This window comes from Microtus pennsylvanicus, chromosome 10 (assembly GCF_037038515.1).
Source record: "Microtus pennsylvanicus isolate mMicPen1 chromosome 10, mMicPen1.hap1, whole genome shotgun sequence".
In the NCBI taxonomy this organism is placed as follows: domain Eukaryota; kingdom Metazoa; phylum Chordata; class Mammalia; order Rodentia; family Cricetidae; genus Microtus; species Microtus pennsylvanicus.
In genome coordinates this window covers 80,316,215-80,339,033 of record NC_134588.1, presented here as the reverse complement: position 1 = coordinate 80,339,033, position 22,819 = coordinate 80,316,215, and the positions used below count along the sequence as shown (strand labels likewise).

Genomic DNA, 22,819 nt, shown 5'->3' with positions numbered 1-22,819 from the left:
TAACAGGTCCCTCCCTCCCTCCCTCTTATAGTCATGTGACCTTTGTAATTCTACAGCGGTTAAATTCCACTTTCTTTGTTTAGAGAAGGGACCATTTTTACTTGTTTGGGGTTTAAAGCATTTTCATGGAAACGTCAAAAGTTTAAGGAAACTCTGAAAGCTGTCAAGTTCTCTGTTCCCCAAAATTCATTACCATCAAATGTGACACCCGAGGCTTCAGCCAGCTTATGCTGAGGACATAGCTCGAGTCCCACAAGACTTTGGAAAGGCTGAAGCTGTGCTTCTAGAAGGGCAGGCAGGACCGTTTGTGCACAGGTGGAACAGAAAGCTGTATTAATAATCTTGAGTTACGTTTTTGACATTTGACTTTAAAGCTTTCAGATAATGTCAGAAAGACAGTATGTTTAGAACCATGCACTTTCCCCATTTCTCAGACTAATTGTTCCTTTCAGAAGAAAAGACCAGGCCCCAGGCTCAGAGTCTCTGGAGCATATTGCCTGTCATGAATTCATTACATTAAAAAGAATGGTTATAATTTTCCTCTCGTTATGTCTAATGATACAAGTTTCCCATTATTATAATAACAAATGGTTTCTTTCGGAAACAAGTGCATCTACATGGCAGAAACTTTTTCTTAAGTGAACGAGACTGTAAAAAACATGATAGATATAGCATGTCAACGACTTGGGCTGGGGTAGGAGACATGCCACCTCAAATGTCTTCAACTTGTTCCTCTAGATGGATGCCATTGGCTAACGCATCCGTGTACAGACGAGAGGGCAGCTACTTTGGAGCTGCCATCTCCCCTAACCTGTAAGGTAGGAACGGTCATCTTGGCCTAGTAGATGGGGACATATGGGTTCAAGAGTGTCCTTGCTCCAAGTCATGTCACAACTGTGCTGTCTCCACCACGTGGATGGGTCATGGGGCTTGCAGCTTGGAGGACAGAAAAGATACATGTGGAGAAGCCATAGTGGCACAATTTCAGGCACTTTATACCTATTATGGTATGGATCTGGAATGTTTCAGATCTTGAGGTCACTGGCTGGTGGCACTATCTCAGAAGGGTATGGAACTTTTAGGATGTGGGGGCCTCGCTAAGTTACCAGCAGCTGGCCTTTGAAGGTCATGCCTGCTCCTGGTTCCACCTCTCACTCTGCTTCCTGTTTGGTCACTGTCTTAGTCAATGTTCTATTGCTATGAAGAGACGCATGACCTCGGCAACTCTTATAGAAGAAAGCATTTGCTTGGGGCTTGATTACTGTTTTAGAGGTTTAGTGTGTTATTGTCCTGGTGGGAAGCATGGTGGCAAGTAGGCAGCCATGGTGCTGGAGAAGTTGAGAGTTCTATATTCAGATCTGTAGGAAACAGGTAACGAGAGACAGCCGCTGGGCTTGTGTGGTGGTTTGACTAGAAATGGTTCCCATAAGCTAATATATTTGGATGTTTGGTCACCACAGAGTAGTACTATTAGGAGGTGTGACCTTGTTGGAGTAGGTGTGACCTTGTTGGAGGAATTGTGTCACTGGGAGTGGGCTTTAGGGTTTCAGAAGCCCACGCCAGGCCCAGGGACACTCTCTTTTCCTACTGCTGGCCAATTCAGATGTAGAACTCTCAGCTCCTCCAGCACCATGTCTGCCTGCATGCTACCATGGTTTCCAGCATGCTGATAATGAACTAAACCTCTGAACTGTAAGCCAGCCCCAATGAAGTATTTTCTTTTATAAGAGTTGCTTTGGTCACGGTGTTTCTTCATACCCTAATTAATACAGCCTTGTTGGACTTCTGAAAGCCCAAACCCCACCTCCAATGACATACTTCCTTCAACAAGGCCACACCTACCAATTCCTCTCAAGTAGCACCACTCCTTTAATGACCAAGCATTCAAATATATGAGCCTATGGGAGCCTATGGAGGCCATTCCTATTCAAGCCACCACAGCCAACATGGGAAGAGCTACTATCCTTGCCATGAGGGAGAGTGCCTTTGAAACCAAGACAAAGAAAATCGCACCTCTGTAAGTCACTCCTGTCCTGTGTTTGGTCACAGTAATGCAGAAGTCACAGCAGAGAGTTCTGGAAGAACAGAGCCCTGGTGTCTTTAGTCGTTTGAGCTTAGGCATGAACGGAGTAGAAGACTCTTTTCCTTTGGGGAGAGGTGGATGCAACTTGTCTTGTCTTGATCAAAATCGAGTCTTGATTTGACTGTGGGTGGATGCTTTTCAAGTACTTTCCAAAGGTACAAGCAGGGAGGTGGTGGGGGTGGGGAGTGTTACTGAACAGAGTAGAGACAAGATCGGTCTGCACGCTGCAATTCCTTGGGATCCTCCCTGGTTCCTTCTGGGGTGTCTATTTTGGGGGCCCTGAGATTGTTGAAGTATTTCACTAAGGTTGGAATGGGATGTTTATATAGCGTGTCAATCCTGGCAGGCAGATGGAAACAATTAACACTGTATCTTCAAAGTCCTGTGGTTGAAGCTGCTCACAGTTCTGACGCTGAAAATCTCTGTCTGGATGGCTGTTGCAGAGATGGAAAAAGACAGTAGTCAAGATGAGCTCGGCTCCTTTTCTGTTCTGAGGGCTTTAATATAACCCTGACAGTTCTATGATGTAGCAGCTGCTGACCCGAGTTCTTCAGATAACAACACTGAGGCTCAGAGAGGTTAAGCATATGCCAGTGCACAAGGTCACATAGCCGCAGAGTCAGAAAGTGGGGATTCAATGTCTAAAGGACATGTCACATCTTTTTCAGAGAAAGAGTATAGGATGAAAGCAGGGCTGAGAGGGCCTGAGCAACACCCCTCCACAAACTAAGAATAGGGAGATCCATACCCGTATTTTGGAAATCTGTGACTGTTACCTTATATGACAGAAGAGACTATATATGCAATTGAATGAAAGGATCTGAGATGGGAGAATATTCTAGATTATCTAGGTGGATCTTAGTCATCACTGCGCTCATAAGATGGGGCAGGTAGAAGAGAAGACAGTGTGACTCTAGAGCCGACACTGGAATGATGTGGCCATAAACCCAGGAATGCTGACAGCCATCAGAAACTGGAAGAACATGGAAAAGGCCCCTTTAGAGCTTCAGGAGGGTGCGTGGCCCTGGCCTGACTCTGATTTCAGCCCCGTGAAACTGATTTCAGACTTCCAGCCCCTGAAACCATGTGAAAATGAATTTCTGTTGTTTTAAGTCACCAAGCTTGTGGTAATTTATTATGACAGTCATAAGAAGATAATAGAGGAAATATGTGAAAATATAATAAAGAAAATCATAGAAGGCCTGAGGGCACATCCTGAAAGGGCCTGAGAACACATTTTGAAGGCTGACACTTCAGAGGGTGTGAGAGGCAGCATGGATACTGAGAAAGTTGGGAGAAGAGGGAGGAAGAAGTAGCAGGAAACAACGGGAGGAAATAGATGCCTGTCCACCTGTCCACACGAGACAGGCGGTGTCCGCACGAGACAGGTGAGGTGGTGTGTGTCGTCCGCCCTGCCATCTCTGACTGCATGTTTATGCCCTTCCTTTGTTGCCATCAGTATCCTGAATGCCAGAGAAAAGACCTGGTCTATCTTTCCTCCTAGGGCATCCAGAGGGGTGTATGTCTCTCTAGAAGCCATGGGTCAAGGTTAGAGTTCCCCCATGATTCCTTGATGGAAGCTGGAGAGAGAACTGGGAGGTTCTTGGAGTTTCACTGTTCAAGGCCATGACTCAGTCAAAAGACACAGCTAGCCAGCAAAGACTGTTACCTCTTCAGAAGACAGCACCTGGCAACCACTGCCAGGTAGCTTGACAACAAACACACGTGGCATTTGCTGGGGTAGGTGGCCTCAGTCACAAGCAGCACAAGCAGTGATCATCCCTCGGTAGCTGTCTGGGACACACGATCAGGGTTCTTCCTTGGGGCAGAGGTAGATGTGGGTCTTGTCAGTGATGAAAACAAGGCACTCACGTGACTGGTGAGGCCCAGGTGAGGCGAGATGTCAGACTGACACATGCTCAGATGCTGAACTTCCCTCAGTGGCTCAGCTGCAGGCCTGGGCACGGATGCTCCAGGTAGCCTTTGCTCGGAGCGTGCTACCCTTGTTCTATCCGCTAGCAGCTCGTAGCTGGCCAGGCTTCCTGTTGCTGCCAGGCGAGAATGCACACTGTGTCTGCTCATCTCTGTGACTCTGCCTCCAAACTAAGCCTGTCTTCTCAGTCATGCAGGGCTTTTGTGTTCTTGAACACTGTTAGTCTGAGGGTATTTGTCCTTTGCTTGAATCACCCCTGCCCCGTACCTTCTCAACTTCTGAGTCTCAGCTCGAATGCCACCTCCCAAGATTCCTCTCCTCATCATCTCCTAAAGTACCCTCTATCCTGTATACTGTTGTCCACCTGCTTGCCTCATTTTCTCTCATTTTATGAGATGGTGCTATTTATTTGCTTACCTGTTTATTGCCTTGTTTTCCCATGCCTGTTTTCAATCCTCACAAAGGCGGGGTGTTATACTTACTGGCCACTTACCTACCCAGAGAGCTTGAGACATATTATGCCCTTAATAAATACCTATTAAATAAAGGACAGCTCAGATAGCAGTGTCAGGATAGCCTCACAGATGGAATTCTAGCTTCTGTCTCCATGGCCCATGTGAGAAGCACTGACGGCTACGGGTAGCTTGAGCCAAACCACGACCCTGGAAATGCACAGGGTTGGGAGTATATGAATGCTTAGCCTTGGATGGAAAGAGGGATCTGAGGTTGCGAGATAACTCCAGAAGTCCTCAGGTAATGAGGTCCCTGGAGACGAGATACAGGGAGTTCCTGAGAGATGAGGATGGGCATTGTTGTGTAAGTAGGCCGTAGCAGCCCCCATTGGCTTCATGCTTTTCCAGAAAATTCGCTCTGGCTGGCTGACCAGACTGATCTGTGTAATGTGATCCTGTGTTCTTTTAATAGTAAATAGTACCCTATGTAGTTCATCGCGCAGCAGTACCTGTCCACCAGACCACTTAGAGGAACTTGGCGAGAAGCCCAGAGGCTTCACGGTGTGATGAAAGGCTCAGGACTGTTCCCAGCTCCCGGCTGCTGCTCTGTAAGGTGCTTTGTGCCGTGCCCACAGCCGGTGGAATGTGGAGGAGAAGCGCATAGCCCTGAAGATCAGGAACACGAGCTTAAACACAAGCCAGGCGATACTATGGGGCCAAGTCGTTCTGCCTCAACCCCTCACTTTCCACGTCTGTAAAGTGGGCCTGACAATAGCGCCGTTTACATTCTGTAGTGAGACAAAGATGGTCGATTCAGTTGCCACACTGAGCCCTGCCTGACATCTGGGAAGCACTAGGGAAGCACGATCTTGTTCAGGGGAAGTGTCAAGGAGCTCTAAAACCACATTATGACTCCAGATTGGAGTGGAGTCTGTGAAGTAGACCCACAAGGGCTACTGCTGGCCATTGGGATGTCTCCTGCAGGCAGCCTATATGGAGGACTGTGGCTAATGGCTGCCAGGGACTTTAGGATTCCAGATGGTTCTAGGCACCTGTGTTCAGTTCTGGCTCCAATGTACCCTCGGGGCAGGTGATGACACATTGCTGCAGCCCTGGAGCCAGGCAGGCAGGCAGTTTGCACAGAGAAGTGGCATGCACATTGCTTCCTGCAGAGCCATCTTGGCTTTGGAACAGGTACGGGGGGGAGGGGGCAGAGCCACATTCAGTGTGGCTGCTGTGATATTGACATGACACTTTTTATAGTAAGAACTGCAGCTTCTGGTCTCGAGGGTCTCTTAGCCTTGACAACAAGAGAGGCCTTGTTGGACAAATAAGCACGTGTGTGGTCTTCTTGTTGGATGCTGCCCTTCTTTCAAATAGAGTATTGCGACTGGCCTTTTATGTTACCTTTGCTGGCGTTCTTACTTCTCATGGGGGTTGGCATCCCCGTCTAGTGTCTGGTCACCCCGGTCTGAAGGCTCTGTTTAGTAGTTCTTGGAGGGCAAACCTACTGACAATAAACTAGTGTTTTTGTTTATATGGAGATGCCTTATTTTCCCTTTCAGTTTCTTTTTCAGACTTATTCATTTGTTTTATTTGTGTGTGTGTGCCTGCCTGCCTGACTATGCGTACCATGTGTGCAGAAGCCGACGGAGGCAGCAGAGATGCTAGATCTCCTGGAATTGGCAGTTACAGGTGGCTGTGAGCTGTCATGTGGGTGATGGGAATCAAACACGGGTCTTCTGCAAGAGCAGCAAATGCTATTAACTGTTAAGCCGTCTCTCCAGCCCCTCTCCTTTGATTTCAAAGGACTGCTTTATTCGGTACAGAATGCTTGACAGCTCTTCTTTCTCTGTACTTTGAATATGTACTGTTACCTCCCTGCACCGGAATGGGTTTAAATGGCAAATCAGCTGTGTGTACTTTATTGAGGATTTGCTATCTGTACCTTCTTTTCTTCTCCCTGCTTTCTATGACCTTTAGTTTGTTGTTCGGTGCTGAATTAAGGTGGTAAGCTGTGGATCTGGCTGGTCTTACATTCCTCCGTCTTCCCTGAGCTTCTTAGACGTGTGGCCGGATGTTTTCCCTTATATTCCGGGCGATCCTGCTCATTGCTCACTCTGCTCATGTTTCTCCTTTCCCAGGGATTCTGGCTTCCAGGAAGTTAGTGAAGCTGACGGTGTCCTACAGATAACTGAACAGTTGCTCATCTTTGTTCATTATTTTTTCTTCCATCTCCCCAGGCTCATAATGTCCAGCCCCCTGTTTGTGAGTTCACTGCTGTTGATAACATCAGCTGTCTGTTGAGACATTTATTTTTCTCTTTGATTCCTCTTTTTAGAGTTTCTGTCTTGTCACTGCTGTTCTTTGCTTAGTGAGGGATCTTTCTGCTGCTTCCCCTCAGTTTTTGTTGTTCTTCCTCCTCCTCTTTGTCTCCTCTTCCTCTTCTCCTTCCTTCTCCTCCTTCTTCCCCCTCTCCTCCTGTACATAAGGTCTCTCTACATAGCCCTGGCTATACTAGAACTCACTTTGTAGACCAGGCTGGCTATAAACTCATATAGGCCCACCCGCCTCTGCCCCACAAGTGCAGAAAAAGATGCACACCACCGTGCCAGGCTTCCCTTCCATCCTTTAGACACAGTTCACGTTGGCTATGTGAACACTTTTTAGGCTGCTAATAAAACGTCTTTGTCTAGTAGACCCAGTGTCAGTGTCTCCTTAGGAATAAAGACTTGTCTGCTTTTGGTTCTGTGTATGGGCTGCTTAATAAAAAATTTATTTATCTGTATTTTATGTGCATGAGTAAAATGTGCATTTGTGTACCAGATGAGTGTGGTGCCAGTGGAGTCCAAAATACTCCTGGAACTGGCATTACAGGTAGTTGTGAGCTACCAGGTGGAGGCTAGGAGCTGAACTCTGGCCCTGCACTCTTGCCCTGTGAGCTGTCTCTGCAGCCCCTATGAGAAACTTTTCTTTTTTTGTTTTTTTTGCATGTATTGCATTTTTTCTAGGGTGGATTGAAAATAACATTTTAACTAGTAAAGTGAGCACTTGAGGAAAAATGTCCCTCCTGCTTTGCTCCAGGACGGCCACAGTTGTTCTTCATCTTTGTCACTACTGCTCAGATCTTTAATTCCCAGAACTTCCTCTCCAGCTCCGCATTCTCTGTTGTGTGTATCTGCTGAGGTCACACTCAGTTCAGTTGTCACTTAAGGTTGCTGAGGAATCTCTTCCATGCCTCCCGATGCGCATCCTGATAACACCCTCATGTACATAAATACAAATAAATGAATCTATTATTAAGCAGCCCACACACAGAACAAAAAGAAGACAAGTCATTGTTCCTAAGGAGGCACTGACATTGGGCCTACTAGACAAAGACTTTTCACTAGCTGCTTAAAATGTCTTCACATAGCCAATACCAATTGTGTCTAAAGAACTTCAAATGCCTGGATCTAAGCTTTCTAGCCTTTGGTGAGAGTCTCTGCAGAGATCTCTGTAAACACTTAAGGCCATCAGAGTGTTGATCCAAGTGATCCATTTGGTTCAGTATGACTCACTAGCTGGTATTGGTTCACACTTCGAAAGCCATACACTGGGCAGTGTATTGTAGGCATATTTAAGTACAGCATGGTTTGGAAAAAAAGAAGTTTCCTGGTGTAACACAATCCCCTGGGCACAAGTACTCATAATTACACTAGAACTCTTCTCAAAGTGCATGCCATTTCTTCCACGAAGATGTGTTCTAGAGATAAGGTGCATGTATTGTCTTCAGGCCCTATGGGAGGATCTCGGGCCATCTCAGTCATGCTGACAGTGTCCAGGTCCTCATCTCTGGTTGTGGGAGCTTGGGGGAGCCCCTGGCCATACAGATAATGCAGAGGTCACCTAGACTGTTAGCTATCTCCGGCCCTGTTAGAGGGAGGTTGGTATGGCCTGGCCCTACAGATGGTGCAAATCACCAGGTTCTTAACCACCTCCATTCCCAGCTTTCTCTGTGGAAAAACAGGTTATACAAATCTCTTGTTGAAGAGACAATTCTGTTCTACATATTTAATGTTCCTGGTTCCTTCATGCTTGTCTTTGAGCACAGGGACCTTTGTTCCCAACAGGGCTTTGAGAGATTCAAAGACAAGCCTTTATGTATCTGCTGAGAAGCCGGCAAATCTGGCTTACCCCTGCTTCCTACTCGTTCACTGTCTGATGAAGGACCAGAGGGAACTATTTAGAGTCCTTCTCAGTATTTCAGAGCACATGCACCATCCAGAACTTGGACATAGGTCTACATATAAAAGTGATTCTCCAGGTTCTTGGAGATATTGAAAGATTTTTCAGATTGGCTACAGACTTCTTCCTTACCGCTTCTCCGTGGCTTTTTGGTTCTCTTGTTAACACAAATGCTTTTGTAATCACAGACAGATGCAATGTTAAATAATTGATACTGATTATTTTTTAAAATAAGTGCCTCCACAGGAATATTTGTTGTCACTGGGGGAACTCTGAATTGGGTCAAAACAGACAATTATTTGTTTGAGGCTAGTTTCAAGATTTCATTTTTTAAAAATCGTGTATTCTCTTCAAGAACAGGACAAGCTCTTAACTGCTGGGCCATCTCTCTAGCCCCAATACAAATAATTCTTGAGAGAGATTTCTGGGGCTGGCAATGCCAAAGAACGGTATTAGAAAGAGCCACAGCTGTGGCCTAAGTCTGTGCTGTCTGGGGGAGCTGCTCATTCTATGACTGCTTTTATGGATGGGAAGATTTGGGAAGGTTCTTACTTTGGTGTTCTGTGACATTTCTTCCTTTGCTTTCTTTAAATAATGCCTTTGTTGAGGACCCCAGCTCTTTGACCTACACATTCCCTGTTTTGGATTCTACAATTGCATTCTGATAAAGTTCAATGTGCCTCTTAGGTGGTACCATGTACTTTGTGCAGGGGTGCAGTGTTTGAATTTTTAGGCTGTCTCAGAATATATATATGTATATGCATGTACATACATGTCATGTGTCTGGGGACACCAACTCCAGGGAAAGCCCTGCGTAGAGCATCCACACTTAGGGTGGTACCTGATGTTGTGTGAGGATGTGCGTTTACATGAATGTTCAGATTTACCTCTTCCTGCTGTTTTTTCAAGGTGATTTGTTAAGCCAATTCATAGATGGGTTTTGTGAGGGCATAAATTTCCTTTTATCTTCAATTAAATGTACAGGAGTGATATTCCTGGGTCGTATAGCAATTGCACATTTAATTTTGTAAAATACCGACAAGCTGTTTCCCAGTGTACCTGTTCCTTCTCAGTTTCTCTGGCAGTGTGAGAGAGCTGGTTTCTGGGCACACTCACCAGCATTTGGGGTTGTGACAAATGTTTGTCTTAGTAATTCCAATGGGTATGCAGTATCATGTCATTATGGCTTTAATTTGCATTTCTCTAATATCTAATGATGTTTAATATATTTTCATTGGTTTAATTTGGTATCTATGTAAATATCTTTGGGGAAATGTCTGTCTGTGTCATTTTCTAATTATACTGTTTATTTTCTTGTGCGTATTTATAAATCTGAGTAAGTGCTCATGTGGGTGAGTGTGGGCATGCACCTACTACCACGGCCTGTGCAAATAGCTCAGAAGATGACCTTGGCGCTGGTCCTCACCTTCCACCTTGTTTGAGGCAGGGTCCACGCCATCTTAGACGGTGCTGCCTCTGTCCACCAGGATAGCTGGCATTTAACTTCTGGGTCTTTACTTACTTGTCTGCACCTCCCATCATGCTACAGGTGACTGTAGACTCTTGTGTTACAGCCAACTTTTACATGTGCTCTGAGGATTCGGACTCATGTCGTCATGCTTGGGTAGGAAGAGCTTTTGACTACTGAGCTCTCTCTGAATCTGTTTTCTTACTGATGAGTTCTGAGGGCTTAAAAATTGACACCCTAAATATGTGCGTCTCTTCTGATATATGATTTTAAAATATTTTATCTTAGTATAATTTGCTTTTTCATACTCTTCATGGGATTTTTCTCAGAGCCAAAAAAAAAAAAAAAACCAACCAGAAAGAAAGAAAGAAAAAAATTTCAATGACATCACTTAAACATCCTTTTGTAGATTATGCTCTTGGTGTCAAGTTCACAAAATCTTTTCCCCAGTCCTAGTCCCTGCATTTTCTCCCTGGCTTCCCTAAAAGTGAATAGTTTTACATACTATATTAAATCTATGACCCACTTTGAACTGATTTCTGTAAAGGTGTGCGATTTAGGCCGTTGCTCAGGGTTCCGATAAAGGGCCCGTGGCTGTTGGTTGAAAAGTCCATCCTTTCTCCTCGGGACTGCTGTATGAGGCCATGGTCTCACCAAGCTGCCACCTGCACAACAGGCCGACAATGCAGTTTGTTTTTCTTCTAGTCTTGGTTCCCTCTGGGATTTTAAGGATTTTTTTTTTGTCTGAGAATCAAAGTATTTCTCCCTTTTCTTTAATAAAAGCCCTTCACCGTGATTACAGAGTTAGAAACATGGCTAAATGCAAGTGTCTAAGTCCATTGTCTGTAACAACTTTTAAGAGGAGAGAAAAGAAGAAAACGAAAAGTGAAAATAGTGGAACAGAGGAAGAGAAGAAAGGAAGGAGAGGGCCTGCGCTGGGTCCTAATTATCTCCGGAAAAATTCTATTGACACGTATACTTATACAAATATGGGTATGGTGTGATTCTGGTGACCCTAAATAGCATGTAATGATCACCTGGGTGTAACCAGAACACCTACACCTCAGATAGTCACTTGGTCTGTGACTGGGGACCCCAGTTGCCCCCACAGACTACCTGTGACAAATCACAGCTCATAGGTCATGTGTCTTCAGGAGCTCTCATGGCTCCCTCTAGGTGTCCCGGTGGAAAAGCTGGGAGTCGACCTCCATTCCCCAGGGTGCTGAGCAGTTGGTGAGTAGACAGCTTTGCTTAGCACCAGGGGGCAGGGGGCCTGCCTTCCAGACTCTGACTGGAGAGCAAGCTCTGCAGCCATAAACAGCTTAGGAAAAGCCTGGCCCTTCCAGCTGCCTCCAGCAGGGCTGGGGGATTAGTGAGGGTGTCTGTGTGTGTGTGTGTGTGTGTGTGTGTGTGTGTGTGTGTGTGTGTGTTGGGGGGGAAGAGGAAGAGGGGCGGGCAGATGGAAATGTCAGCTTTGGTTTAGAGGATACTTCTAGAAGGAAAGAGAGCTGCTCTCCTGGCGGTGGCACCTCCTCCAGTTTCCCTGTGTGTCCTTCTTGCTCTGAAATTCAGGCTCTTGTTCTCTTGGTGGGGGTGGGGGTGGGGGCGATTCTCACTAGTCCTGTAAGCAAGAGCTGACAGCAGGGCCTGCCTGCCCTGGCACCACCGCCAGCTTTGTGGTGGCAGCTAATGGCCAAAGGCATACAAGATAGTTGTCAGTCTGGTTTCCAGGACAGAGATGAAGACAAGGCACTGGACACTCCCTGGGGCAGCCAGCTCTCTGGAGGAGGGGTGGGTACTTGCTGTAAGTCACTTGTCCTTCATCCCTTTCCTCAACTTTTCATCTGAGAGCCGATTGATCCATATATTTGCTCTTTTACTAAAAAGCTGCCAACTTGCCTGGCCAGGTGCAGTGACCACTTCTAATTCTCCCATCTGCTTGTCCTGTGCCTCGGAGGTGTGGGCAATGGAAGCGAGGCGAACATACGCTACCAAGTAGCTGGAGTGATGGAGCATTCCCAGGCTGTGCAGAACTCTGTCTCCACAGGCATGAACGCAGCTTCGGTGACACTTGCCAGTGCCCTGCAGGTCAGGGGTGAAGCCCTGTCTGAGGAGGAAATCTGGTCCCTCTTGTCGATGGCTGCTGAGCGGCTCCTGGAAGACCTCCGAAACGGTAAGGGGGTATCTGGGTGAACTGAGTCCTAGGAAATTGAAGGCAAAGCTTCTTAAGCAAACTTCCTTCTGGCAGCTTCTTGATCTGTGATCAACCCTAAGGTTTTCGAACAAGAGGGCAAATGGTCCCCACCAGGCGGCTGCTGAGCAGTGGCCTATTCCCAAGGCCTATGCCTTGTGACCAAGCTGAAAGGCGATGCTTCTGCTTTGGGCCTGTGTGGTGCTTACAGAGAGACTAATGGCAGCAACTAGGCCTCTGCCAACAGTTGGGGTGTCCCCACAAGCCATCCCTCAGGTGCTCTAAACACGAGAGGTTAATATGAAAATCACTAAATTGTGATATGGATGAAGATGTAAGAAAATCCTACGTGGACCCCTAGAGTCACAGACAGGTCCTCCTCCCTGGGTTGGGTTTTAGCCTATGGAGGAACTGTCTTGCCACTCTTGATGCTGAAGGTCTCTAGATGATCTGGCCGGAGGTAGTCTACAGTCATGGTCCAAGTGACACAGAGGCAACAACCGGGTGATGACTCAGAAGTTAGGGGTGACCCTTTGGAATGTGGCACGCTCAGATGAACAGGCTGAGAGTGTGAGGGCAGGAAGACTGGAGCCTGGAGCATCTACGTGGACAGGTCCGTGAGGAAGTGGTCACAGCGTAAGGCCAGGCCTTGAGGTATGCAAGGACTTTCATGTTCTGTGGCTGAGTTCAGGACAGGCGTGCTCCTGCCTGGTCATCTTATATTCATACCACTGGCTTTTCAACATGGCAGGAGAGGCCCTACTTCCTCTGAGGTCTCTGTAGTGTCTCTTCTGAGAAGAATGTTCATAGTGCTGACAGCAGAGATGCTTAAAGAAGCCCGTATGAGCCGGGCGGTGGTGGCGCACGCCTTTAATCCCAGCACTCGGGAGGCAGAGGCAGGCGGATCTCTGTGAGTTCGAGACCAGCCTGGTCTACAAGAGCTAGTTCCAGGACAGGCTCCAAAATCACAGAGAAACCCTGTCTTGAAAAACCAAAAAAAGAAAAAAAAAGAAAAGAAAAAAGAAGCCCGTATGGAAAGGCGATTTGGAGCTGTGGGGTGTTCAGTCAGCAGGTGAAGTAAACACAGAGAGCCTGCATGTAGATATTGACTCAGTAGACTCCCCCCGCCGACTGAGACATTGCAGAACATGGCTCAGGTCATGCCAGAGTATGTAGGCTCCTCTGGGTGCCGGGTTCCAGTGTCAGCCAGTGGAGGGAGGCTGCACGCTTAGCTTAGCTTCTCTTCCTCCTGAGCCCTCATGCCTGTCTCCTGCCCTTGGGGATCTGATGAACTACTGTAGAGCTATGCCATGACCAGTGGCCTCAGTCCCATTCAGCTGCAATGAACTCAAGTCTGCACTAATTCCCAGCTGGTCTTGGTCGTTTTTGACCTTTTACTTTAAAATGCTTAGGTCCTCAGAGATCCAGATGCAGGCACTAAATTCTTAACCACAGTTGCAACCACCTTCTGTAATACACACGTCTATGTGCTGGGTGGAATTTATCCTGTCTCGTGCTTGAATAGGCCCTGGTCAGAATCAATCCTAGAAGCAACTGCTGTCTGACACAGTGACCCTGTTCTTATGCCCCGCCATTGCCTTGTTTCCAGATTCCTCAGACTATGTGATCTGCCCCTGGTCACTCCTGCTTTCTGCAGCTGGAAGTCTTTCTTTCCAAGACCATGTTTCTCACATAGAGGCTGCACCATTCAAGGCTCCGGAACTGCTCCAGGGACCAAATGAGGATGAGCAGCCCGAAGCATCACAGGTTGGATGTGTGGCGCCCCGCATCAGTACCCTGAAGAAAGCCTTTCCTGGGGGAGACACCCCAAACTCTCTGCCCAGCCCCAATTCTGAGGTTTAATGCATATTCTTTGCAGACTGTCTTGCCAGCAATTTACCAGATCTTGGCTAAGGCCGTTCAACTTCATTGAGCCCAAGTTTCTCAGTCAGATAAGCGAGACAAATATAACTTTGTGGATCAAGCTTTACCAGCGTTAAAAGTAGTGTTGGGGGCTGGGAAGGTGGCTCAGGGGTTAAAGAGCCTGCATATAAGCATGCAGAAAGCCGGGTGTGATGGTGCATACCTATGATCCCAGTTCTCAAAGCTGGAGGGACGAGGATTCCGGGGCCTAGCTAACCAGCTAGTTTAGTCAGCTGGCAAGCTCCAGGTCCTGTAAGAGATCTCAAAATATAAAGTGGGTGTGAACAAGAAAGTCACCCAGCTGTCAGTCTTTGGCCTCCACATGTGTGTATGGGCATGAGTACCACCCATATATGTATATTTTCATACCCACACAGAAGTATAAAGAGAAGTCTTGGGGAACACTGTGGGCAAATGGTTTTCATAAAATGGCCACTGGCTACATGAAGTAAGGGCCTTCTGAATGACCCGGCCAGCTCCCATAGGTGTTTATCCTCAGGCAGCTTCAGGTGGTTTCAGCTGCAGAGGTGCTTGATAGGGTATTGTCTACGTCATCCATAAACTAAAACAAAGTGGATGTCAGTCAAGAGCGGACATGAGAAAAGACGGCACTCATGTGAGATGCTGATGAGAGAGAGAGAGAGAGAGAGAGAGAGAGAGAGAGAGAGAGAGAGAGAGAGAGAGAGAGAGAGAGAGACCTCTGAACAGCTCTGGTGACTACAGCCCTCTTCCTTTTGCCACACCAGTTCTCTCTTCGTCCAACTTGGCAGAGGGTTGTGACGGATATCTGGGAAGTTGGGAGCATAGAGGTCCCAGCAGGGGCTGTACTCAGGGCCCTTCCCAAACCCTGGCTGCATTCTGAGACTAACATCTTACTCTAACCAGTGCACTCAGCACCATACCCGAAACTAGACTGGGCGCAGGTGGCAGATATGGGCAAATCTCTAGCTGGGAGTCCCTTGAGCGGCCTTACCTCACTGCATCCTCTGAGCAGACTGTTTGCATTCTTGCTCAGAGACCCAGTAGTTGCCTTCAGAAACCTCCTTTGGCCGTGTCTCCCAGTAGGCTGAATTTAGGATTTGGTATGGAGCCTACTGGGTTCAGCTTGGCCCTCAGAACATTTTTAGACAGAGCTTTGGAACCCATGGAGAGTTCTGGGTGTGAGTGGTGCCTCTGGCTGTGCCCAGGATACTTATATCACTTCTGTTCAGGGTCACTGTAGCTGTGCCCAGGGTGCCGTCCAAATTCTGCTCAGGGTCCCTGCAGCTGTGAACTGCAGTGGGTCTGTGGATGGGGCTGGGCTATAGGGGAGCAATTTCAGATAAATAAAGACAATAATTTACAGGCACAGGGGACACTTGTGGGACCTCAGATCACTTGTTTTAGACAGTCTAACATAGGGAGAGCTGGATTTTCTCTAGCTCTGGATGTTAGGACAAAGAACTGGCCAGACCTCCTCCAAGGTGTGGGAGTCAAATCACCTTGGAGAGGATGAAGCCTTCCCAGCAAGTTCTGGAGGACAGCGGGAAAATCCTCAGCAGCACTTAGTAACCACGGGTTTAACACACAGTTTGTTACTTAAGGGGCTTCTCTTGCACAGCTCCAAAAGCATTTTCCTGAAAAGGATCTTCATGATTATTGTCTTTTTCTCCTACAGTGAAAGCCATGAACATCAACAAAGGACATTGATTAATCTGGGGGTCACAGCTATGGGATTCCAGGGCTTGCGTTCCATCCCATGTTTGGGTCTTATTAGGCAATTCCTCTAGCTTGCCTTTGCTCTTGTTTCCTCTTATCTTAAATGAAGACAATTGAAAACCTGCCTCAGAGGATTGTTGTGAAGATCAAATACATTTAAATAAGCAAAAGGCTTAGAATAGGGTTTGGCCTGATAATAATGACCACCCCAAGTACTTTCGTATTCCGTGCTTATGAGGGTTTGGGCAGAACACTCATTTTTAAAAATACAGAGCTTCAGGGGCCGGGCGATGGTGGCGCACGCCTTTAATCCCAGCACTCGGGAGGCAGAGGCAGGCGGATCTCTGTGAGTTCGAGACCAGCCTGGTCTACAGAGCTAGTTCCAGGACAGGCTCCAAAGCCACAGAGAAACCCTGTCTCGAAAAACCAAAAAAAAAAAAAAAAAAAAAAAAAAATACAGAGCTTCAGACGTTGGGCCGTGCTTTTTCTGACAAGACACAAGGCTTTGCAATAAAATTGCCCCCTAACATGTTGTGGATGGATAGCTATGGTTACAAGAAACAGAAAGTCTGAGATACAACAGCCAGAGTCATAGTTAGTCCTTAGTTACTTAAGGAGCAGTTTTGGTATGGGTAGCAGCAACTCAATGATATCAACAAGGATCCAGAATATATATTTCTATTCTAGTCCCTGTGTTTATTTCCACATGGTTGCAAGATGGCTGCTGTGGCTCCACGGATCATATGGTATTGCAGTTAAACAGCAGGGCAAGTGTGGGGTCAGTCACTTGCTTTTTTTTCCAATAAAGCAAAAGTTTCATTTTGTTTTGTTTTGTTTTTTTTTTCTTCGTAAGCACCCTAACAGATGTTCTCTTATTTTTCACCAAACTGGGGAGTCATAGTTACTGCTAGAAAACAAATTTCTAGCCTGCAGCGTGGGAGGGAGCAAAGGTTAAGGAGGTACAGATGGTGCCGTGCTAGCCTAGCCAGATTTCCACCCCTTGCTCCTGGAAACTGCTGGGCTTTGCTTGTGGGACTGTGGACTCATGCCTGACTTCTAATCACGTGCTTTTCTCTTGGGCAGATGCATGTCTACTCCTTAGGGATGACGCTCTACTGGTCAGCTGGGTATCGTGTTCTGCCAAACCAGGTCTGCAAACAAGAATGCCTCCCACATTACCAGGTCATCCATCTGGATTAGCTTAGTAGCTCTCCCCTAGGCTGGACCACATGCATTAAGTGTGGCTGTCATCACCCTTCTGGGCTAAGCCTTACACAGGTATTACCAGCTGATTGCACAGTCATTCTCCTGGGTCCATAAACAACCTCAGCATGTTCTTTTTTTTTTTTTTTTTGGTTTTTCGAGACAGGGTTTCTCTGTGGCTTTGGAGCCTGTCCTGGAACTAGCTCTGTAGACCAGGCTGGTCTCGAACTCACAGAGATCCGCCTGCCTCTGCCTCCCGAGTGCTGGGATTAAAGGCGTGCGCCACCACCGCCCGGCTCCTCAGCGTGTTCTTAAACACTCCAAAGAAGATCCAAGTTGGGACTGGCAGTCAAGATAAGATTCACTCGTCCTCTTGGACCACAGGAAGAAGAAAGCTAGAGGGTTTCACATATACCAAAGATAGTTATCTATGTATTCTCCCAAATGCTTTTAGAATCAGCCCTTCCTGAAGTAAAACACTGAGAAAAGGGTTCTGTGCTCAGTAACTGAGAAAATGTACCCTGCACTGTCTCCTCTGGAAGAGGTGACAGACTAGCTTGTTATGGACTGTTTAAGACTCAAAACACAGAATCTTGATGGGACAAAGCATGTTGCACAATTTGATGAATTCACGCACTATGTGAATGCATCCATTCATGTATGTGCCTATATGGGTTTGTGTGTGTGTGTGTGAATGCACATTTTCATCTGACATCATAAGAATCCTTTAAAAACGAGGGCTATGAGAAGCATTGTTGAACCTGGCCATGGTGCCCTCCCTCCCCTCTCACCAATCCCCCCCTCTTTCTCCCTACCTCCCCTTTTCTCTTTCTCCTCATCTCTTAAGCAGAAAACTATTTACAACTCATTCTGCCTGAAGTGGGACCCTCACTGGCTACCCGCTGCCTTTGTGGTTTTATTCCAGCATCTCACCAGGGCACATGTATTCCAGAACTTGGCTCCTGCTCCTGTCTGCTGGTTCTCTGACAGCCCCAGGGCTTTTCTTATGGATGTGTGACTTGCAGTCCTGTGCTTGGCTTAATGCTCTGCCAGCGCCATCTTGTACCCAGGACTTTGGGGCATCATAGTCCCTGCTGCAGTCCTTTCCTTTCAGGCACACACACCAGTTTCCACACCAGCTCACCTGCCCCTCTTGCCTCTGTGAATGCGCACCAGAAAGCTCATTCTGCTTTTCCAAATCCCTGCTGCTGTTTGAAGTCTGCTTGGGTCCGGCTTCTATTTGTATACTTGTGGGGTTCTGTGCTTCCTGGGGGTAATAACATTTGTGTGGGACTGTGAGCTTGAAGGCAATGAGGTTCAAGAGCAACTGTGTTAGACACAGTGGCCTCTTGCTGTGAAGATGGGCACCAAAGTCAAGGCTCCCTGAGAGCATTAAGAGAGTGTGTATAAGCCGGGCGGTGGTGGCACACGCCTTTAATCCCAGCACTCGGGAGACAGAGGCAGGCGGATCTCTGTGATTTCGAAGCCAGCCTGGTCTACAAGAGCTAGTTCCAGGACAGGCTCCAAAGCTACAGAGAAACCCCGAGAGAGAGTGTGTATATAAGACTCTTTTTCCTTTGGCCTGATGTGAGTGTGGCAATGATGACTGTAACGGAGCCCTTGCCTGCTGCTCATAAGTCTGCATGAAAGGCCACTTTAACTCACATGACTCCCTTGCACTCAAGTTCCAGGAGGAAGTCCCCATGAGATGACTGCCCACTCCCACACCAAATAATTGTTGGAAGCACCAGGCTACCAGATCAATGTAGTGGTGTGTGTATGTGTGTGTGACCACTAGTGTGGCCAAGCATTTGGCTCAAGTCGAGGTCTATGATGTCTGGCACAGGCTTTTCATCAACTTACCAAGCTTGCATCGGAGCTGAAGAGCTCAGATCAGAGTGTAGCAAGGACAGCAGATGTCGAAACCGTGGCTTGGCTTTAATGACAAATCAGATGTCTGTTCCAGAAGCAAATCTGTTTCCGTAGTGATGAGTGTGTTTCCTGGAGTCTCTGGGGCATGTGGGCCTTGGTGCCCTGCAGCAGCCATTCCACTAGGCCACACTTGTCACCGTGTGTCCTCTGCAGCCCCTGCAGCTTCAAGAGCCCGTGCACTCCCTCTTACTGGCCATGTGCGAAGACCAGCCTCGAAGACGGCGGCCACTGCAGGCAGTTCTGGAAGCCTGCCGCATTCATCAGGAAGAAGTGGCTGTATACCCAGCCCCTGCCAGTCTCCACATCAGTGGACTGGTGGGCTTGGTGCTGGGCACAATCTCTGAGGTCAGTGGGCACAATCTCTGAGGTCAGTGGGCACAATCTCTGAGGTCAGTGGGCACAATCTCTGAGGTCAGTGGGCACAATCTCTGAGGTCAGTGGGCACAATCTCTGAGGTCAGTGGGCACAATCTCTGAGGTCAGTGGGCACAATCTCTGAGGTCAGTGGGCACAATCTCTGAGGTCAGTGGGCACAATCTCTGAGGTCAGTGGGCACAATCTCTGAGGTCAGTGGGCACAATCTCTGAGGTCAGTGGGCACAATCTCTGAGGTCAGTGGGCACAATCTCTGAGGTCAGTTTTGGAACCCATCTTTCCCATTGGAGAGCCACTAGCTATGTGTGGCTATTGGAATATAAGTCAGCCAAATTTTAGTTAAAAGGAAATTCAATTTAAAAAATAAATCCAGGGGCTCCATGGTAGGGTACTTGTCTAAGGAGTTAGTTAGCCTGACAGGTAGCTTGCACGTGTTGGCATCAATGCACCCCTCTGACCTGATGGCTGACTTACGAGTCCATCAACCCTCCCTCAGGTGGAGAGACGAGTTGTGGAGGAAGGTACCTGTGAGCGGCAGAGCAGAAGCTACTTTCTCAGGAGTAAGCTGCATCGGCCTGCTAGTGAGAGCCCTGGAGCTCGGGCCTCTGATGGTGTGCAGCTGCGAAGAGGTGAGTGAAGGCTCTGAGCAGTCCTATGTAGACAGACGGTGTGCAAAGTGACCTTGTCTCCTGTCCTGAGTGTGGATATCCCTGCTATACATACAGAACATGCCCATGCAAGTGCTTCTCTCCCTGGAAGTGCTAAGGGCCTGGGCCTAGGGTCAGTATGCCTACTAAACTTATAACAGTAAAATAGAGTTAATTATATTAAGTATTAGCTGTTTAAATTGGAGTCTAGTTGTCCAAATTGATGATTAAGATAGAAAAAGCAAGAAAGAGTTGTTTTTTTAATATTTATTTATTTATTTATTTTTTAAGACAGGGTTTCTTTATGTAACAGCTCTGGCTGTCCTGGAGCTCACTTTGTAGATCAGCTGGCCTTGAACTCACAAGATCTGCGTGTCTCTGCCTCCCAAGTGCTGGGATTAAAGGCATGTGCCACTACTGCCTGGCAAAAAGGTGTTATGTTATATATGAGGGTTTTTTTTTGTCTGTGCACCATGTGTATAACCTGATGCCTGTGGAGACCTGACAAGGGCGTCAGATCTCCTCTGCTGGAGTTTCAGATGGTTATGAACCTCCATGTAGGTGCTGGGAATTGAACTCAGGGTCCCCAGGAGAGCAGTCAGTGCTCTTAACTACTGAGCCATCTTTCCAGCCCCCAAACCGAAAAAGGTTTTAAAATAACCTGCTAAGTGGAATGACAAGCAGTGACTCATAAAAGGCTTTGTTTTTTTATTTTACTCTAGGTGTTCTCAAAGAGTGGTTTTTACATTAACCTTCAAATATGCTTTTACCTGCTTCTCAGCTCCCTGAACTTGAGTTATATTTTAGTTTCTTTTCTTGTTGTGGGAGGTAACTGTTAAGTCTGGAACATAGCCTCCACCCCTTGGCATCCATCCCAGCCAACCTGGCCTGGGAGTTGCATTGCTCTGGACTCCAGGACCACTCCCACAGGGTATTTTAGTGGGCCCCCAGAGAAGAAACACGTGGCTTTCGGGTTTGCATGGGCTCCCTGCTTTTCTGTCTCCCCGCCATGTGCTCGGCCACGCGAGAGCATCATTCTTAATAAAACGATGGGCATTTTGACTTGATGCGACTTGACCTAATTGGATTTCTTGTGCCGGCAAAGCGACCCTTATTATTTTTTACTTAACAGTAACAACAGCCACAAGCACCCAAAGGAGGCAATGTTTGGTTTCACTCACAGTTTGAGGCATGGTGGGAGGAGTGACGTGGCACCTGCAGTCACAAGGTTACGTGGCGTACGCGGTCAGGGAGCAGAGAGAGGTGATGCTGGTGCTCAGCTCACTCTCTTCTTTTCATTCAGCCCGAGAACCCAGCCCGTGGAATGGCTCTAGCTGGGTCTGATCTTCCCATCTCAATTAAACCCATCTGAGAAGTCTCTCAAGGCATGCCCAGAGCTTTATTTTCCAGATCTCGTCAAGTCGATCTGTATCAGCCATTGTGCCTTATTTATTTACTTACTCGTTTTGAAAAGGAATCTCGGGATATAGCCTAGAACTCTAGATCCTCAACCTCTGAGTACAAGGTCACAGGTGTGTACCACCGAGCCTTATTTTGTTTATTTTTATTTAAAGTTGTTGTTTGTTGTTCCTAAATCAAGGACCTGCTTTGCCTTTTGTTGTTAGGTTTATCCTCCTCGCTGTCACAATCTCACCTGGCTATACTGTCATTTCCATTTGCTGTGTGGGAACAGAGTCAGAGGCATTTAGTGATCCCCCCAAGGGCACACAGCTGATCAGTTGGGGTGGTGTCCACACTCTCGGCCGCTGTTTGTTTGCACGAACCCTCCCTACCGTGCTGTTTGGTTAGTTTCAGAGAGAAGTACAGAGACACAGAGCTCCTCAGAGCAACATTGGAGCACCACGGCTCACAGTCCTTGTGGCTTCCCTCATGGGTGAGTCTCCTGCTCGCAAAGTTCACACTGTGACTTTGGTGTGGGAGTCTACACAACCTGATTCTCTGCTGATTAGTGACAAGAAGCCCGTTCTCCAGGAAAGGACATTAGTGAAAAGTCAAGGTATAGGCTGCCTGCTGGCAACTGTCTTGTCAGGAACCTGTATCTTCTGGGAAGCCCATTCAGGCCCAGAAATGGAACATCACGAGCACTGGTGTTTTAGTGGTGATCCCCAGGCACACCCTGCCTGCCATACAGCATACAACCACACAGCACAGTGCCTGCTGGATACAGTTACTCAGAGCTCATGACTCGGGCGTGCTGATTTCTGGGGTTTAGCCAGAATTCCTGGCCTCTCTGTCTGCCTTCTGCATCTGTGACCAGCTGAGTCACTGACTGGGGAGGGAGGCTTCACTCCTGGGGAGCGGGTTTGTTATCCCAGCATCCCCATGACATAATGTGTACCCTGTTGGCTTTAGCCTGTCTAGGTGATTGGAGTTTGCTGGCTTCATTGAATCACGGGACCCCTGTTGCGCACACAGTTGGTCTGCTTTTGACCAAAGCATCAACAGGTGGTTCATGACTGTTTGTTGTCGAAAGAGTTGGAATGTCAAAAATTTCAAAAACAAAGTCAGAGCCATGATCTATTTAGGGAATATTGGGACCTTGAGATCATGGTGAGCAGGCACAGAGGCAGAATCCTGGGGCGGTGGTGGTGGTGGTGGGTGGGGGGTATATGTGGTCTCTTACCTTAAGTAGTTCCCCAGCCTGTGGTTGTGTAGCCTTAACCTCTGA

At 47.4% G+C, this 22,819-nt stretch overlaps 1 protein-coding gene across 2 annotated transcripts in view; it reads left to right on the top strand.

The window, feature by feature from the left end:
• The window catches only part of Frmpd2 (FERM and PDZ domain containing 2), a 110,116-nt gene that overhangs the window by 5,464 nt on the left and 81,833 nt on the right, over window positions 1-22,819 (top strand). For both annotated transcript variants that reach the window (XM_075987521.1, XM_075987520.1), the window contains exons 2-7: window positions 12,211-12,336; window positions 13,964-14,121; window positions 17,059-17,124; window positions 19,264-19,455; window positions 19,980-20,112; window positions 21,940-22,024. In XM_075987521.1, coding sequence (XP_075843636.1) covers window positions 12,211-12,336; window positions 13,964-14,121; window positions 17,059-17,124; window positions 19,264-19,455; window positions 19,980-20,112; window positions 21,940-22,024 — 760 coding nt within the window. The remainder of the gene's footprint in view (window positions 1-12,210; window positions 12,337-13,963; window positions 14,122-17,058; window positions 17,125-19,263; window positions 19,456-19,979; window positions 20,113-21,939; window positions 22,025-22,819) is intronic.